At 39.3% G+C, this 19,416-nt stretch overlaps 2 protein-coding genes across 2 annotated transcripts in view; both read left to right on the top strand.

The window, feature by feature from the left end:
• LOC123967434 (trafficking regulator of GLUT4 1) overlaps nt 1-19,416 on the top strand; it is a 344,338-nt gene that overhangs the window by 58,286 nt on the left and 266,636 nt on the right. The window lies entirely within an intron of this gene.
• On the top strand, nt 4,472-6,122 carry LOC123962188 (D-beta-hydroxybutyrate dehydrogenase, mitochondrial-like). The gene is made up of 2 exons (XM_046038166.1): nt 4,472-4,703; nt 5,637-6,122. The coding sequence occupies exons 1-2, from the start codon at nt 4,530-4,532 to the stop codon at nt 6,000-6,002; spliced, it is 540 nt and encodes a 179-aa protein (XP_045894122.1). The 5' UTR covers nt 4,472-4,529; the 3' UTR covers nt 6,003-6,122.

The raw sequence follows: 19,416 nt of genomic DNA, 5'->3' as shown, positions 1-19,416 counted from the left end.
CTGTGTCATGGGGAAGAGTTGATCTTTGACGCCACGGATACGGCCATTGACGAAAACTCAGATAGCACAACTTTTCATCGACAATGCCTTTTGAAGGCACAGCAGAAATTTGAAGTCGATCCGACAAAATGTCTAGGAGGAGTTCATTAGTAGTTCGGAGTGTGTAAATCATCCAAAAATTGCCGTAAAATTCACAATGGCCTAATTCCTGTTGAGTTTAGGGTATGGGTTCTTGAGGCTTTTTTGTGCATGTTGATATAATACATGTCCTCAGAAAATTTCGTGCATGTACGTTGAACGTGGACGAGGGGCGCTAGCGAGTCTTTTTTTCCACGCCCATGCGCGAAACCCATAAAATACGAAATGTTTCACCACTTCTGACATGTGTGCAAACTTTGGTGAGTTTTCGAGTATGTTTAGGCCCCCAAAATTGAGCTTACTTGCAGAAAAAAGAAAGAAGAAAAAAAAAATCCTTAGTTTCAATAGGGACCTCGCACGGTTCGTGGGGCCCTAATTATGAACCTCAAATGACATAATATCTGGCACGGTTAAGTTAATCATATCATCCTTATTTTCTGCTTCAGCAACTAGGACTACGTGGGAAAAAGAGCTTGGTCCTGTTTTCTCAGATGAATGGTGGCAGGTGGCGTTCAACTGGGTTAATTCTACACTGATTCAGTTTAAGGTTTTACACAGGACACACCTGTCCAAAGTTAAACTTAAGCTATACAACACGGGCGATATGACTGACAGATGCTCTCTGTCACCTGCCAATCAAACACATGTTTTCTTCCTGTCCAAAGCTGGCTCCTTTCTATGATAAACTATCAAAGGCCCTCAATAGACCAGTGATTTCTGACCCTTTGCCCTCTTTGTTCCTGGAGATTTTACCGGCTTCACTCTTAAGGAGAGAAATATTATAGCTTTTGCATTTCTTTTAGCTTGTAGGCTCATTTTGCTTCATTCAAAGGATCATAATCCTCCACCTTCTGACCCCTGATTTAACGACTTAATGTCCTTTTTATACCTTGAAAAAATTAAATTCAGTATTAGGGGCTGCTCCGATAACTTTAATGAGATGTGGGGTCCTCTTCTTTCCTTTGTAATTTCTATGTCGGTAGGATTTATTTAGCCAGTCACTTCACAAAGCAGACATTCTTTTTTTCCCCTTTTTAAAATTTCTTTCTCATTTCTCACAGAGTGTCATTCAAAAGTATTCATTGTCTATTCTGAAATTAGAGGAATGCCACAAGACCACAACTAGAACCCCAAACCTCCACATTTAAACATCTCCAGTGTTAGACTGTGCTTTGTAGCAACATCCCTGAACTCCCTGTTCACCTTTCTGGTGTTTGTTGTAGCACCTTAATTTAATAACAGCCTGGGCTTTCTTATGAAATGAAGCTCACATTTTCATTTCTCATCACTCCTTCCAGCAGGATCGTACCTGCCTTTGCCTTCTTCAGAAGAAGACCAAAACCAAGTGCCTGGGGATCCAGTGGAGTAAACAGCTTTCTGTTGGAGCAGTTATAATCCGACACAGGAGATTATAAAACTGGATGGTGATACACAGCTAATAAGCTATGCTAACTTCATCCATTTTGGACTCTTTGTCCACTGAAAGGTCAATTCAGTCAAGTTTGCTATTGGGCTTTCTCAGGAAATGATGCACACATTTTCATTCCTTATCACTCCTTCTACGGGGTCATACTTGCATTTGCCTTCTTCAGAAGAAAACATTTAATTACTGTAAATATTTCAAAATCACACCAAGTGCTCGGGGAATTTGGCTGGAGTCAGCAGCTCTGCGGATGAAGTGTGGAGTGATGATCAATCTCACAGCGATTCTGGCAGATGACGTGTCTTTCAATAACCTTCGTGTTTTGTTCCCAGGTACAGCTGCGACAGCTGCATACACCAACCTGCCGCAGAGGGGGAAGGGCAGCACCCCAAGGAGCACCATGATCTCCATGTTGAAGCCTTGCACCAACAGAGCTCAACGCACCAACCGTTGGTAATAGTTCAGCATCAGAAATAATGAATTGATTAATGTTCTAAAAGTAAGTATGCAGAGCGAGGGAGAGAGGCATTCTTAGACTAAAATGTAAAGAACATCGTTGTCTATTGTAAACTCTGTGCGACCAGCAAAAAGCTTTCAACTGCAAAAAGTTTAATTTATTGAAGCATCTGAAGCAGCACAGCAACTTGAAACTTGCAGAAAGAAACAGCAGCAACTCACGGACATGCCAACGCGTTTTCATCTCAATGCGTCAGAACTATTTTAAGTATTTTATGCTAAAGGTACCCTTCAGTGTCCGAATGAAACGCCCCCGTTTCCCAGCAACACAAAGGAGGCTAACCTGACCTGTAGGGTTGACAATGTACAACAAAGTATATACAGCTGAAAGTGTGGCGTGTCACTGTACAGGTTAGCCGGTCGACAAGCATACATTCAGTGACTTAGGTTTAAGTACTAACATTTCTGATGGTTGAGGTAAGGGTAGGGGGCTTCGGGGGGCTGTCAACACCTTTAACACGAACGTAGCTAGCTAGCTAACTCTTCCGGTCTGTACGAGATGCCCCAGAGAGTCTCATAGAGACAACTTTGGTGTCAAATAACTACGTTTGTCACTTTTTCTGAAAGCTTTGATATCGGACGCCGTGAGATAAGAACAGGCTGGATATGCATGAACTCGAAACAGAAGAGAGACATTAACATTTTTTATTAACAGCTTTTATTCAAAGTGACTGACAATTGCTATATATGTCAGAGGTTGCACACTTCTGGAGCAACGAGGGGTTTAGTGTCTTGCTCAGGGACACAGTGGTGGATGGGTCAATTCAATTTTATTTATATAGCGCCAAATCACAACAACAGTTATCTCACAGCGCTTTTCATAAAAGAGCAGGTCTAGACCGTACTCTGATGTTATTTACAGAAGCCCAACAGTTCCCAGAGAGAGCGAGAGAGCGAGAGGCAGCCTACACAATATACACACAGAGGTACAGACAGTGAAGGTGATGTTGCTATAGACTAAATGAAAAATGGTACAGATATTTATAATAGTGTTAATGGTAACCATCGTAATGTTAATGATTATAATAACAATAATAACAATAAGACTAGCAACAATAGACGTTGCAGTAGAGGGTGTCGAGCAGGAACACACAGGCAGCAGGTGACCCGCAACCACAGATCCAGACTCCACAGCTCCAGAGCCAGAAACACCTGCAGGAAGTGATAGGAGGAGAGAGGAGAGGGACGAGAAAGCACAAGACTACCAGAAAGGGGAGAAGTTGTGTTAGTAACATGCAATAATGGGATGAGGTTGCATACAGAGGGACAGAAAGTAGAGGAGAGAGGAGCTCAGTGCATCATGGGAAATCCCCCGGCAGTCTAGGCCTATAGCAGCATAACTAAGGGATGGTTCAAGACTACCTGAGCCAGCCCTAACTATAAGCTTTATCAAAGAGGAAAGTCTTAAGCCTACTCTTAAATGTGGAGATGGTGTCTGCCTCCTGAACCCAAACTGGAACCTGGTTCCACAGGAGAGGAGCTTGATAGCTGAACGCTCTGGCTCCTAGTCTACTTTTGGAGACTCTAGGAACCACAAGTAACCTTGCATTCTGGGAGCGCAGTGCTCTGGTGGGGTAGTAAGGTACCATGAGCTCTTTAAGATAAGATGGTGCCTGACCATTAAGAGCTTTGTAGGTAAGAAGAATGATTTTAAATTCTATTCTGGATTTTACTGGAAGGCCAATGCAGAGAAGCTAAAACAGGAGAAATGTGATCTCTTTTCCTGGTTCCTGTCAGAACACGTGCTGCAGCATTCTGGATCAGCTGAAGAGTCTTAACCGACTTTTTCGAGCAGCCTGATAATAAAGAATTGCAGTAATCCAGCCTAGAAGTAACACATGCATGGAGTAGTTTTTCTGCATCTTTTTTAGACAGGATGTTCCTGATTTTCGCAATATTACGTAGGTGAAAAAAGGCGGTCCTTGAAATTTGCTTAATGTGAGACTTAAACGACATGTCCTGATCAAAGATAACTCCAAGATTCCTCACAGTGGTGCTTGAGGCCAAGGCGATGCCATCCAGGGAAACTATATCTTTAGATAATGCGTCACGGAGGTGCTTAGGCCCCAGAGCAATAACTTCAGTTTTATCTGAGTTTAACATGAGAAAATTACAGGTCATCCAGGTTTTAACATCCTGAAGGCACATTTGAAGTTTAGCTAACTGATGAGTTTCATCTGGCTTGATCGATAGATATAACTGAGTATCATCTGCATAACAATGAAAGCTTATGGAATGTTTCCTGATAATATTGCCTAAAGGAAGCATATATAAAGTGAAGAGGATTGGTCCGAGGACAGATCCTTGAGGAACTCCATGAGTAACTTTGGCGTGCATGGATGACTCATCGTTAACATGTACAAACTGAAATCGATCTGATAAATAGGACTTAAACCAGCTTAGAGCGGTTCCTTTAATGCCAATGATTTCAGTGTAACCTGACATTGTAGTGATGTTAACGGTGAAAATGTTTCGTTTCTTGACTGCCGCAGGCCGGATGGTTTACATGTCGAGCATCTTTGCCTTCTTCAACTGCCTGAACATGGGAGCATACAGTGTGTCAAAGAGAGGACTGGAGGCGTTTGCAGATTGCCTAAGGGTTGAAATGGCCAGTTTTGGTGTGAAGGTACAGTGGCGTTCCAAAACCACGCACAACTCCTGTGACACTCAGAAGCATGGGGCGTACCATTATGGGAAGTCTGTGGTAGATAAAATATGGGCAAATAGGAAGTAAAACTTTACATTCTATTAATTGGCATGCTTATTTTTCATTTGATAGCATTCATTTAGTAAAAAAACAACATTAATTAACATGGCTTTCTAATTACATGGTACAGAGTTGAGTATTTTCAGTGCTGCAGTATGTCACACTCTTCCTCCTGTCAGTCAGATGACACACAGTATGTCTTTAATAGCCAGGTAAAAGTTTATTTAATCTATTTTTGAATATGTTAAAGTAATAGTTTGATATTTAAAAGAGAGTTAGATAAGAAGACTAATACCACTCTCAAGTCTGTACGGTAAATATGAAGGGACAGCCAGCAAATATTAAATTAGCTTCGAACAAAGACCGGAAACATGGGGAAACTGCTAGCCAAGCGGAAGCTGTTTCCAGTCTTTATGCTAAGCTAAGCTAACAAGCTGCTACCTGTAGCTTCATATTTACTGTGCAGAGTGGAGTGCTCTTGATTTCTTCCTGTCTAACTTTCGGCAAGAATGAAGACAATTTCTTGTTATCCAGCTTTAATATGTCTCAAAGCTCTTTTCAGCCAAAAAGAAAAAAATGGATGCATGTTAGTACTTTCAAAAATAAAAACTACTTTATGGTTTATCAACATTATAAGTTGGTAAATCAAAATTGGGTTAGGGTTAGATAACAATACATAATTCTGAGATAGTAACATAACTAGCTACTGGTGGTTGCTTCACTTTTAGTGTACAAATATGGGATTTAAAACAAATGACCAAACTATCCTTTAAGTTTGTGTTTTAGCATTAAAAGAATATAAAGGTTTGAGACTAATTCAATATGTAACTCTGTTTTTCCCCCTACTTTCAGGTCAGCATCATCCAGCCGGGTAATTTTGGCCAAGCCACCAACATCCTGAAGATGAAAACTGGTTTGGATGTTTGGGAGAAATTAGACGACAAACAAAAGCAAATCTTCAACAGACAGTACATTGAGCTGGCCAACGAGTACTTCATGTCAACATGCAGGTCGGGATTCAAGAGCAGCGACATGGTCATCAACGCAATTCTGCATGCAGTCATGTCCGCTAAGCCTAAATACAGATACCTGCTGGTCTCGGCGAAGGATATGTTTTTCTTCAAGCTCTTCCCTTTTCTCCCCACCGTCTTCACAGATGCTGTGTTTGCCCTCAGCTCCATGTATGCTAAAAGAAAAGACATGCTTTACGCTCAGTAAGAAATAAGTATCGTAGTGGAAGAAACAGGCTTAGGAAAACGCATTTAATGTTTAGTTTCTTTTCTGTCCGTTTATATATCCTGTTCTAAAACGCTTGTGAATTCAGGTCTAGATCTGTGTTTTAGGTACAAATAATACATGGTGATTATAATAATAATACATTTTTAACATAATGATTTCATGAGTCTTGTTCATTCTGCATTGTCTTTGTTGGAATAAAAGTTATGATGAATTATCCTTTTGTCTTCATTTCTTATCATTTATTTATTTATGTACTTCTTATATACTCTGATCTACCAATGTTTTTTTCTCCTCAAAATATTGTACATACATGTGAACATATTTACTTGTATACTGTATTTTAACTTTAATAGTCATATTTATAATTTGCACACACCCTGTACACATACATCTGGATACACTATATGATGAATAGTGTACATAAAATGTACAAAGGTATTTCTTTTTTTATTTCCCAACTAATTCAAAGTTCAGAATATAATATAGTCCCTCCAGGATTTCGCGAAGTTGCGATCGGTTCTATTAACACAAATTCAACAAATCCCAGTGAATTCAGTGCAACTTGCAATTTTGACCAATCACCGCATCTTTTCTGCTAATATGACCTATCATTGCTGTTAACCACAAAAGGTTGTCATACGTCAGCTTGTCATTTTGTTGTTTACAAGACGCAGCAGTCGTGTGATACCAACGTCTTGCATTTGCTGACAAAAAAAAGGACAGTGAAAAACAGTATCTGAATCTTCTTTTCCAAAGCAGATGTAAACTGTTTGCAAACATGGAGTACTGTGGTCGAACATAAAAGGAAATTGTCTATTGACAAACACCACCACAGAAAATACACGGAGAATGGCAGAAACGCATGAATGATGTCGAACGAGACAATAACTAAAAATGCCCGTAAAAATCCTGGAGGGACTGATAATGATATAATGACAGAGAAGAACAAACGCTGTAAAAACAAATACAGTCCTCTCCAAAAGTATTGGAACAGTAAGACAAATTCCTTAGTTTTTGTTGTTCACTGAAAAAATTTGGATTTAAGATCAAAAGATGAGTATGAGACAAGAGTTCAGAATTTCAGCTTTTATTTCCTGGTGTTCACATCTAGGTGAACTTAGGACATACCACCGTTTGTATTAGACCAGGATTCTTAGGTGAGCAAAAGTAATGGAACAAATAATCTTAAAGTAAATAACATTTAACATTTGGTGGCATAACCCTTGCTTGCACTCAGTCTCAGGAGGTGAAATGCATGCTCTATTGGGTTAAGGTCAGGTGATTGACTTGGCCAGTCTAAAACCTTCCACTTTTTTCCCCTGATGAAGTCCTTTGTTTTGTTGGCAGTGTGCTTTGGGTCAGATAATCTTCCTCCCGATTAGTTTCAATGCATTTCTCAGTAAAGCAGACAAAATGTTTCCGTACACTTCTGAATTCATTCTGCTGCTACCATCATCAGTTACATCATCAATAAATATTACTGAGCCTGTTCCAGAAGCAGCCATGTACACCCAAGCCATGACAGTACCTCCACCATGCTTCCCAGATGAGCTTGTATGCTTTGGATCATAAGCAGTTCCTTTCTTTCTCCACACTTTGGCCTTTCCATCACTTTGGTAGAGATTAATCTTGGTCTCATCAGTCCATAAGATTGTGTTACTGAACTTTTGCGGCTCGTCTCTGTACTTCTTTGCAAATTTCAATCTGGCCTTCTGATTCTTACTGCTGATGAGTGGTTTGAGTCTTGTGGCGTGGCCTCTGTATTTCTGCTCTCTGAGTCTTCTTCGAACAATGGATTGTGATACCTTCACCGCTGCACTGTGGAGGTCGTTGGTGATGTCACTTACTGATGTTTTGGGGGTTTTCTTCACAGCTCTAACGATATTTCTGTCATCAACTACTGTTGTTTTCCTTGGCCGACCTGTTCGATGTCTATTGTTCAGTACACCAGCAGTTTCTTTCTTTTTCAGGACGTTCCAAATTGTTGTGCTTTCTATGCCCAATATTTGTCCAATGGCTCTGGTCGATTTTCCTTCTTTTCTCAGCTTGACAATGGCTTGCTTTTCTCCCATAAACAGCTCTCTGGTCTTCATGTTGGTTTATCCTCTTTAACAGGAAATGCAGTCTTTGTAGGTTTGAACCAAGGATGAAAACTTAGACCAATCGACCTAAAAGGCAACATCTGGGCAACAAGAAACATCTGTCCGTCACATGTTCCAATAGTTTTGCTCACTTGAAAAATGGGTGGGTTCAAACAAAGGGTGGTATGTCCTGAGTTGTTTAACTCATCTAAATGTGAATACCAGGAAATGAGAGCTGAAATTCTGAACTCTCATCTCAGACTCATCTTTTGATCTTAAACCCAAATGTCTTCAGTGAACAACAAAAACAAAGGAATTTGCCTTACCGTTCCAATACTTTTGGAGGGGACTGTACATACACAATGCAGAGATGCATTTTTGGCTGCAATCCAGGAATTCCAGTCTGAGTGATAAAAAACTTACTAGACACCAAAACAATGCACAACTTTTTTGTAGAACTCACTGACAGGATTTTATAACTCTGGGAAGTTTTCACAGCAGCAACTGTTTTATCAACAATAAGGAGTTTAACAGTAAAAATACAGCGTTCATGTTACTAAGTAATCTTCCTGGAATATGCACTTTTCCAACACAACATCATCTGTGGCACATAAAAGTAAAATTTTATTACCTTTTTCATATGATGCTGTAGTGAAACAACGGTGTGGATTTGCGCATTTTGTATTGAATAAATTTGGAACTACTCCAAATTCCTTTTTTTTCTCCCACAGAGGAGCAGGGGGTCAAAGTTGCTTCTAAGTGCTATCCCTGACCATAAAACTGGCACCCTTTTGATTCCGAAGCTGATAACGTGGGGCCTGACTGTTAAACTGACAAAGGGACACGAACCAGCGATTAGCATTTCCCTGAACAGCCTATCAAAACGGGCCCCCCCCACACACATGTTTCCGTGGCAACTGTCCTTGTTCTTTGTTTTATTACGCAATCAAAAGAAAACCCCTGTCTCACCCAAGTGTGACATGACCCAGGTAGCCGAACTTTGGATGACCAAGGACTGCAGTCTCCAAAGACTCAAAGCATTTAATTAAGTTTAATTAAATCTTTAGTTACTTGATTACGTTTGCCTCTATTTGAGTTGTTATGTTAACATGTGTTTACTATCTATTGTTGATATTAGTGCTGAAAAGAAAGTTACTTTTGCAGTGTTTTTATTTTCAGCAAGACACTCCTTCATCTAATGTAATCAATGCTTGTTCATAATACTTTCCTACAAAATTCCTTTAGAAATGATGATAAAGAAATGTTTTACTATACTCTTAACCGCCAGCTTGAATTTAAGGATGAATCAACAATATTCCCCAGTTCCTAAAGAGAGATGATCTTGGATTAATGTAAGCTTGGGGTAACCTGAGCTCCCCCAAGTGGACGAAATAAGTATTACATACCATCGTTGGAAATGCCGTTAAATGTATAAATATCCTGACCAATAATGTGACAATTGTTTCCTGTTACCAAATGCCTAGAACAGTACAACCGTTTGACCATTGAGGTTCGATTGTGGAAAATATTTGATTATAATACGCGCAAATAGATTTCTTTTCTTTTAGACCTTAAGTTTAAAAAGGCAGTCCCTTGGAAAACCTGAAACGCCCCCTGGGGAACCACGCCCCAGGCAACAAAAGAGCGACACGCGACATGGCTCGGGCTCTTCTGCTCTCTTTGCTCTCTACTCTGCTCTGCTCGGCTCTCTGGACGCTTCGGCACGCGTCGGCATGCCTCGCCAGGCAACGCCCAAGAGTCGGCCAGCGAGACCGGCCTTTTGTTCACCTGAAGCTACACAAGTGAAGTGCCGCGACATCGATCTGCCCTCAGTTTGTTTTATTTTCTTTCTTTGGTTTGTTAAAGTTATCAGTCTATTAAGTTACACTGGACTAATTCAGGAACGACCAAGTTCCATTTTTAAGCCTTTTTCGTCGAGCCAACTTCACTGAGGTCAGACCAAGCCACGTGGTCTCGCCAGCGGCAACGAAGGAAACCTGAAAACAGCCGAATTGCCAGATGGAGGACGTTCTTTTCGATCAGACACGAGAATCTCTAGCAAAGAGCCAGGATCGGGCAGCTACTGGGACCCGTGCAACAGGCCAAAAGCAGGCTGTCGATAAGCAGTAAGACCAAACAAAGCATTCTGTGATCAGATATTTCCTTTTTAACTCCTAAACTCATAGCGTTAGCTTACTTTCATTAGTTCTTCTATGCCGTATGAGTCAAATGCTTCCCACAATCGAACCTCCATTTCTCATTGTTCAGCAATTGTTTATTTTTCCGGTATTCAACCATCTTTTTATCACATTAGTTAGAGAATAAATTCACTGTAATATAATCAAGAACTGTGTGTGTTGCTATTTCTACATCCCTGCCAAGAGAATTGACTCTTTAGATATGAGACTGACTGACTGATTTAAGACAATTGAGCGATTATTAACTAACTGATCACTAGTAATAATTGTATAATTATTAAAACTACCTAGAGGTCCGGAGACTCTAGGATTATAACAACTCCGGTGGTGCCCTGAAACGAGGAATCTGGTTTGATTTTATCAATATTAAAATTCATAATTGGGTATTAATTCTCATAAATTTATTAAAATGCATAACTAAATTTAGGTTTGCTACAATGCATTCACTGGTGTCAAATGTCCCCAATGGAGAAATTTTAGATTTAGATTTAAATCTATGGTCCCCCATAAATATTTATAGATAGAAGAGACACAATGTTGTAGGATCTTTGGTAATGTGGTAATTTGGTCATAAAGTGGGGCGATCAAGAGTGATGTACTTGCAGTCACAAGCTCTTGTCCAAATCGCACCCTGCAGTGAAAACGGTGACCTAACAAAATGCTTTCCTTTTAGTTTGCAAAATTGGAAATGTGTGAACTAGAACAGCCATTAAGTAGGCCCATCAAGCTTCACCCCATAAAATTAGGATTTTATTCTCCTGGGCCCCTTCTGGGTAACTAAGTGTAAACTGTAATGTGATGTGAGGTAAGGAGATAAGAACTAACCAGTTTTATTGGTATCACTTGATCACTTACATGAGACGAGAAGGGTTTCGCTTACGTGAAAGCTTTGAGTGGGTTACGTTTTGTATAAAATTGAAAATTGTCATCAAGGCTTTCTTGGAGATGGGTGGGGTTACGCAAGGAGTTGGTTTGTTCATCTCTCACTTCAAAGAGCATTATTTCTTCCTGGAAAACAGTGAATCTTTTAAATAAAACCCCGTAACTTTTAAAACTATTTATTGTACATAAATCCTTTTCAGAGCACATAAACGTGTGGAGTGTGTGTGGGTTGAAACAATCAGAATCATGGAGGAACAGTAACCAAGCAAGTGTTCTTTGACGCTTGCAAGGCAATCAAAGTAAATGGAAAAGTATTAATACAGTGTACCTAGGACCCAACTCTCTTTAAAGCAACATTATGTAGTCATTTTATCTTAAAATAACAGCTTCAAAATCATTTTGATAGTACACTGACTTGAAATAGGGTTAATGAAGTGTCTATCATTGCCACTCTGGGCTCGCTGCGCCAGCTATGTAACTTTGGAATCCCAGGCAAGACAATTAGGTATCATGACAACGGCGTAATGCTTTACGGCACCAACACAACTCTTCAGCAAGCAAGCTATAAGAAGGAGCAAAAATTTAATAATGCACAATGTAAGTTCCTTGGAAGAAGCCAGCTCGATATTCTCAGTATGGATATGGCCTTCTTTCTGTTGGACTAGCTGCTTGCTATGTCTTGTGTTGTTGAGCTTGCTTGATTTTTCGCTGTTAGCAAAGTTGTCAACTTTAGCAAAATCAGCCAGAGGTATAGCTACTTGCTATAAATCTCAAGTTGGCGTTGCAAACTCACTAGATAACACATTCAGACATCGCTGATATTACTCTTGCGTCGGTTACGGTCTATCTTTTTTGGCTAGTTTGCCAACCAAATTTTAACCTGTTGGAAACCTCCAGCTATTTGCCCCTATATCCAGGAAAAATGCCTAAAATAACATACCCAAAATGAATCAGGAATAACTCCTCAACCACTTGGCCTAGCTGCATAATTCAAGTCTCCTTTGAAAGGTCAGAAGCTAAGGAATATAAATCTAAATTAACATATTATTTTACAATTACAGACTAAATGGAGATGCAATAAAGAAAAATACAATTTTCATCCTCGCCTGTTAAAAAAGCTATATTTTAGTGCAAAACCATCATAAGATAGATTATAATGCACCTGGAATGCAATTGTAACTGTAAATTTGATGAAAATAAACTAAAATACTACAGTTTTCACACAATATTTTCAAAATATACCAGGCAAATGTCCATATCAAGGCAACATTTTCTGTTTAAATATTGACTTTTATTAGAAGTTATCTTTAAAACACTATTTATGTCCATACAACCACATTCCAAATAACATAACATTGAAATATTGCTAAAAACTGTGAATATTCATCAACATTCCTGTGACCAAAAGTACTCCCATGCTTTACAGGCCTGTAGCTTGAGAACGGAACATCCCACAGTGATGGGGGAGGGGGAGGGGGACATTAATCAATCCGGATTGAGCAGACCTTTCATTTGATACCATTGATTTATTGAATGTCAATGTGGCTCCTACGGGTTAGCCACCAGGCCGCGAAAAAGTGTTCCAAAGAGTGTTCCAAAGCGGCACTTCTTCTGTTCTGCAGAAAAAGGCGAGAGACGGCAGGTATTGTGCAATAATGAAGATGGCGGCCGGCGATATTTTTTACAACAAAGCCGCTAATTTTTGGACTGAAAACAGCAAAAATTGCAAAAGTAAGTCAAAGGTTTTGACGATCGGGTGCTGCCCCCGGTATCAGGGGCGTCGGTGTTCAACTTTAGTAACATTATGCTGCTGCTGGTGGAGAGCCTCGCCAGTGCTCAGCAGCCTCTATGGAGGTTTGCTTGAGGTTTGGCTATGTTAGCAAAGTTGTCAACTTGCTAGTTTTTCATCATAATATAATATTAACAAATGCACGAGTACAGCTCTCCTTATTTACCAGAGCAGTGAATTACACTAAATCACACAAATAACAAATTTTACATAATCATCTTGCATAAAAAGTCTCCTTCTTGGCTTGGCTCTGTCTTTGAAGGGTAGATTGTGAATTTTTCAGTTTGATGTTCACTGCTGATGTTTTGATTTAAAATCCTAACTATTTTAAATGCCAAAAATGTTAACTAGCCTTCTAGCGCTGCACTTATGTCTTTTAGGGACAGGAAATGAATGCAAGCATCAAGGAGGGTTAGATGAGTCAGTGTCATTACTGTTGCAACAGTGTTGTCTGCTTGTTGTTTTGAACTTGTCTTAATTTTGTGGGACTTTCTAAGAAATCAATGGAACAAATAGGTCACACAGAATCATTTCTCAGTTTTGATATCTCATAAAACATATCACACCAAGGCATCTTGTACTCAAGCCAACTTCACTAATTCGCATGTGTGTTTGTGAAAAAATTTTTCTCACACAAATACATAAGCACCAGAGTTTCCTGTGTGACTTTGCCAGATTGTCTATTTGTTCCGCCTGTTCTGGAAAATTCAGACTTAGGGTGTTTAGAGGATTTTTAAAGGAGCAATTTATCATAAAATATAAAATTCATGAAATATAAAAAAACATGGTTCACTGGACAGTGACAAGAAGCTTATTAAAAGCTTATTTTTGCCTTTTACAGTTAGAGATACTATACTATTTGAGTAGGATAATCAAAGTGAAGGTCATGTCTGCTTCTCTAATGTCTGCTTCTCACTGCCCTAAATATTGGAACTTATTACAGCATACTTTGGAAACTGGTTAGTAGTATGTTTGTTGAACATGCACAACCCCTGGTGTGCTTGCAAGACACCTAAATTGGTTATATATCCATTCAGTAATGATATCAGTGAAAGTCAAGCTCGAAGGAGGTCCACCACTTTGGTCCAAAAATCCTGAAATATATCAACTGCTATTGGATGGATTGCCATGAAAACTGTTGCAGACATTCATGCTCATTCTCCCACCAGGATGAATTACTATACATTACGTTACATTTACTCATTTGGCAGATGACTTACATTTGAGGAACAACACACATGCATCAACAAAGCATCAATACAGCAACAGACGGTGGGGTTGTCTGGCGGGAAGGATAGGTAGAGTTGCATATCATCTGCGAAGTAGTTATAAGAGAAGCCCTGCGAATGAATGATCAGCCCCATTGAGGTGGTGTAAATTGAGAAGAGAAGGGGCCCTATTCTCGAGAAAACTTTTATAAGAGAACTTATAACTTTGGTGATCCTCTGACTTCTCATTTAGCTCCACCATTTTGTCCGATCTAACAACATTCCCATCAACCTCAGTTGTACTGTTTAGTGCTGATTAGAAAATGCATGCTAACTCACTAAACAATGATGGTTAACTGGGTAAGCATTGTACCTGGTAAACTTCAGCATGTCAGCAATGTCATTGCAAGCATATAAGCATGTTAAAGTCAATGAAAACTTTTCCTTTAGTTTGTCATCTATTTCTGTGTGACTTGTAGTAAAATGAGCAAAAACTTGCATAAACTCTGGCATGCTTGTTAGATATTCAAACTCATGTATCTGTTCAGTAATGATCTTAGTAAAATTTATAATGTAGGTGTAGAACTGACTTAAGTGTAAAACAAATCTTGGCTCAAAGCTGTGCTTAAAAGTTAGTTATCAAACATCATAGTCCTAATTTGAGTGAAGTGTAGGACTAAATCTTAAGTGTCAGTCTTAGTGCTGATTTACGACACTATGCTGTGCCGCAAACAGGATTTTGGATGACGATGTGGCCAAGGACCAATCAGTGAATAGATTTCTTTATTTAAGAATATTCTCATATAAATTCACATTGAATGCTGAAATTCCTAAGAGGAGTTTATATTCAACAAACTTTAATAATAAAGAATTTTCAAGGTAATACATTATGATATAGGCACATTAATAAATGAAGGCAACAAAAGCACATTAATAAATGAAAGATAAAAAAGTTTATCTTTAGCCTATATGAGCGGTGTCAAATGCGCCTACTACTCCTGTATGGCCGGCTATTTGCACGAACTGTGTTTGCTTCTGTCGGATTACGGGGGATGTTATTGGGAAGTCGATGAAACGCGTGACAATTTGTGGAGCTGTAGCCTAAGTGCTATAATTGTTTCCATGACTATTCGGTTTCTTGATGGTTGTGACGGCCACAATCATCAGCATTGCCACGTTTGTCCTGTGACAAATAAACGAAGCGTCATCACCACCTTCAATTTAACTGAAAACGCATGACTGTGTAAAGTCAGTGGTGAGATGACGTCCCTCATCAATTCGCCGACAAGGATTATGCCTGCGCTGTCCGACCCCGTCTTATTAACTGTGCGTCGTCAAATAATTCAGAAACAATATTCCTCTCCTGAAAGATTTGCACATTTCTCTGTCTCCACAGTGCCGTCACAAGCCCCTACTGGCAACTCCTAACTACTTGAGAGACCTCTCGAGCTGTCTTAAATAACTGGGAGAGTAAGAGTGATTCTTAGCTTTGAGAAATTTGATAACTTACTTTTATTCTTAAGTTTAAGTTTAAGTAGGAGTGAATTTCAGGAATTCGCAGCACTTAAGACTAAAATGGCACTTTGAGTTTGATAAATAACGGCTCACTTGAGTTACCCCAAACATGTCTTCTGTTGCTAAGCATACAGAAACATCGGTTCAACTGTACACAATGGTTTTCAAGTCAACGTAATGGTCAAATTCACCCCGCATAGCCGCACTGAACTACACTGTACTGACACACTTTAATGCCTCCACACTGCCTGCAGCCACTGAGAACAACGAGTGCATTTGTCGTAATGAGTATCTTGATAATTTCTGTTGCCACTTTAACTCACATGCTCTGTGTATGACGTGAGAGGATAAACAAACATTCAACACATGTTTGTTGGGGTTGCTGCCAAGAGAAGCAATTTAGCAGTCAATAAAGTGGCAGTTTAATTATGCATTGTGCAGATTTGTCTTAAATGTGTCTTTTTTTACACTTGACACAGTCAGAATGAGACACGGGGTGAGTTAAATAACAAAACCTGGGAAAAGAAAATGACATGCAGTCTGATTGAATGTAAATTAAAGAAAAAACAAATGAATTAATACATGAAGATCAACTGAATTTCGTTTTTCCTTTCAACACTTAATTATGATGTGTGTACTTGCCATTTTCAAATAAAATTTTCCTTTTTAATTCATGGTAAAATGATCCTTCATTCAATACAATGAGGGAATTTTGAGGGGGACCACGTTGAAATGTTACAACTGTGAATGCTCTTGATAATCTACAGTTAGTACCTTTCACAGGCACTTTGGTAGGAAGAGTAACTTGTCTATGGATTATAATAAGGTCAACCAAAAAGTGATTATTTCTTGTTTTATTTCAATAGTTTTTAGGTCTAAAGAGAAAAAAATACCAGCAAGTAACAATAATAAAACAAGTTTAATTTGATCTAATATGTTATTTTTCTGCTCTCTCATCTTGTTAATCGTATCATGACCTTTAATAACCCATTAGGTGTACGTTTTGCCACTTTTGATTTTTTTAATTGAGACCTGCCAAGGGCAGATGAAAATTAGCTTAAAGCTAAAACGTTCTTACTTTTAATGGTAACCTAGGGGGATTAGTTTTGAGAAAAGTGCTGTGTTGAATGTGCGTGCATATATCACGTTGATGATAATGGATAAGACATGATAGTAAGGACCCAAGAGAAGGCAAAGGTATGTTATGACTGACAGCTACTTTCATATAGTGTAATTAGACAATCAGGGCATTAAAAGTTATATATTAAGGGACTGTTTCTTTCCCTCTCATCTTCTCTGCTTCATTGATAATTGGAAGATGTCTTGTGTGTTTAAACGTCACTCTGCTGCTGAGCATTTTGATTTTTTTTTCATTCATGTGACAAATTTGTTGTTTTTGTGAAAATCTTGCAACAATTTTGATAATTATTCAATACTTTGATTCATTTATCATGCAGAAATGCAGATTAATTGATAATGAAAACGTAACTAAAGTGTTAGTTGCAGCCCTAATTAAGAAAAACCACTGTAATTTTGCAGTAAATATTCAATTTAGCATGTATTAAGTGAGTTGCATGGCATTTGGGAGATTTCAAAATAGAAAGAAATAAAGTTGAATGTGTTCTCTTACTTCCTAGGAAACCTAAGAGACGTGAGGTTTTGTCTCTTTTTATACATACTAGGGCTGCAGCTAACGATGATTTTAGTATTCAAAGCTTCTATAGATTATTTCAACGATTCATTGATGCGTCGTTCAAGAAGTACTTTTGCTTGGATGCGGCCCAAAATTTTTTCTAAAACATCCCAGAAAGCCATGGCGGCAGGAAGAGTCCGACTGTTCCCAGCAGACAAACCATAATGAACATCCACAGGAAGATCCGGTCTACAACCATGGCTACATACTTCCAGTCCTCCTTCACCTGTAGAGACAGAAACAGAAGAGGACACTGTAAATGTCTGGATGTCAGGTGAAAATTCATTTGAAAGGATAATAATAATCCTCATTACAAGCACTCACTGAGAAGTCTGCATCCTCTGCTCTGAGGTGCTCTGCGATGTAGGCCACCCCCTCCAGGGCCGATACTACTGCAGGAGACAACACAGAGGCCAATCGGCTCTGGGTCGAACCATGCTCCACAGGAGGGGTCTCCCAGTCCGAGCTGACTGTAGATTGTCTCTGTGGGAGGAGAGTGTAACTGAGATGTGGAGGGGAAGGAGGAGAGATGGAAGAAATCCTCTGCCGTCCAGCTATCTTCATCCTAAACCTCCCCAGATGATCTGTATTTGTGTAGTCGTGAAGATTGCAGTAGTGAATTTCAACTCCGGCATCCAAGGAGTCGAGCTGGTGGTTGCTGTGGCAACTGTTGCCGTCCTGGTAACCATAGAGATCGATGTCAGACTCGTGAGTGACCCAGGTCGGTGTGCTGTGGGAGGGGACTGGGGTCTGGACAGGGAGGAGTTTATGAATCAGGTGGTGCCGCCTGAGACAACAAAATGAGTTTGGAGACAACAAGATGTCAGCAAGCAGATATTTTTCCGTTCTAGTGCCAAAATGAGAAACTTTTTTTTTTTAATTAAAAAAAAAGAAACCAGAGTTCTTAAATGTTGTCCATACTTAAGTGTATAAGAGCTTTCCCTAAATACAATGGTTTATTCATGTAATCAATATTTTTATATTAACAATGGATCAAATGATGTATGCGGAAGGGGGTCGCTCACGGTGATGACCACACAGATAAGTATTCCCAACTCTTATTGTTTTGTTTGTTTGTTTTTTCGCCTTCAGTTTTCCTTTTTGGTTTAGGCACCACTCATCAGTGCTTACAACTCAGTAGCTGTTTAAAAGCTCTACAAACCCACTGTACACTCCCTGCAAAGCACCAAACAGCACAGACAGACAGTCACAGTTAGCAAATAGCGACTAGCACAGTTGAGCATTTAGCTGCTAGCAAGATATGTGTAAACAAGTAGCTGTTTGCTAACAACCAGAGATGCTCACAAGTCTTTGAGCTAGAGTCCAAGTCAAGTCTCAAGTCTCTCGTGGTTACAAATGTTGTATCACCTGCTGCGTTCAATCCAGGCTGCTTATAAAACTGCATAGCTATAAGGAATTCTGTAACTGTAGCCTGTTTCTCACTGACAGAGCACAACCATGTAATGTGCAATGCAAATTAATGACAGTTTATTAACTACTGTTAACACATACATATATACAGACGTGCCCAAATTTGTTGGTACCCCTCCACAAAAAACGAAGAATGCACAATTTTCACTGAAATAACTTGAAACTGACAAAAGTAATTGGCATCCACCATTGTTTATTCCACATTTAATAGAAATCAGACTTTTCTTTTGATTGTTTATTCAACATAATATTGTAAATAATAAAACAAATGAAAATGGCATGGACAAAAATGATGGGACCGCTAACCTAATATTTTGTTGCACAACCTTTAGAGGCAATCACTGCAATCAAACGTTTTCTGTAGCTCTCAATGACACCTCTGCACCTGTTAACAGGTAGTTTGGCCCACTCTTCCTGAGCAAACTGCTCCAGCTGTCTCAGGTTTGATGGGTGCCTTCTCCAGACTGCAAGTTTCAGCTCTTTCCATAGATGTTCGATAGGATTCAGATCAGGACTCATAGAAGGCCACTTCAGAATAGTCCAACGTTTTGTTCTTATCCATTCTTGGGTGCTTTTAGCTGTGTGTTTTGGGTCAT

Source organism: Micropterus dolomieu, linkage group LG02 (genome assembly GCF_021292245.1).
Source record: "Micropterus dolomieu isolate WLL.071019.BEF.003 ecotype Adirondacks linkage group LG02, ASM2129224v1, whole genome shotgun sequence".
NCBI lineage: Eukaryota > Metazoa > Chordata > Actinopteri > Centrarchiformes > Centrarchidae > Micropterus > Micropterus dolomieu.
This window is presented reverse-complemented; position numbering and strand designations above follow the sequence as displayed.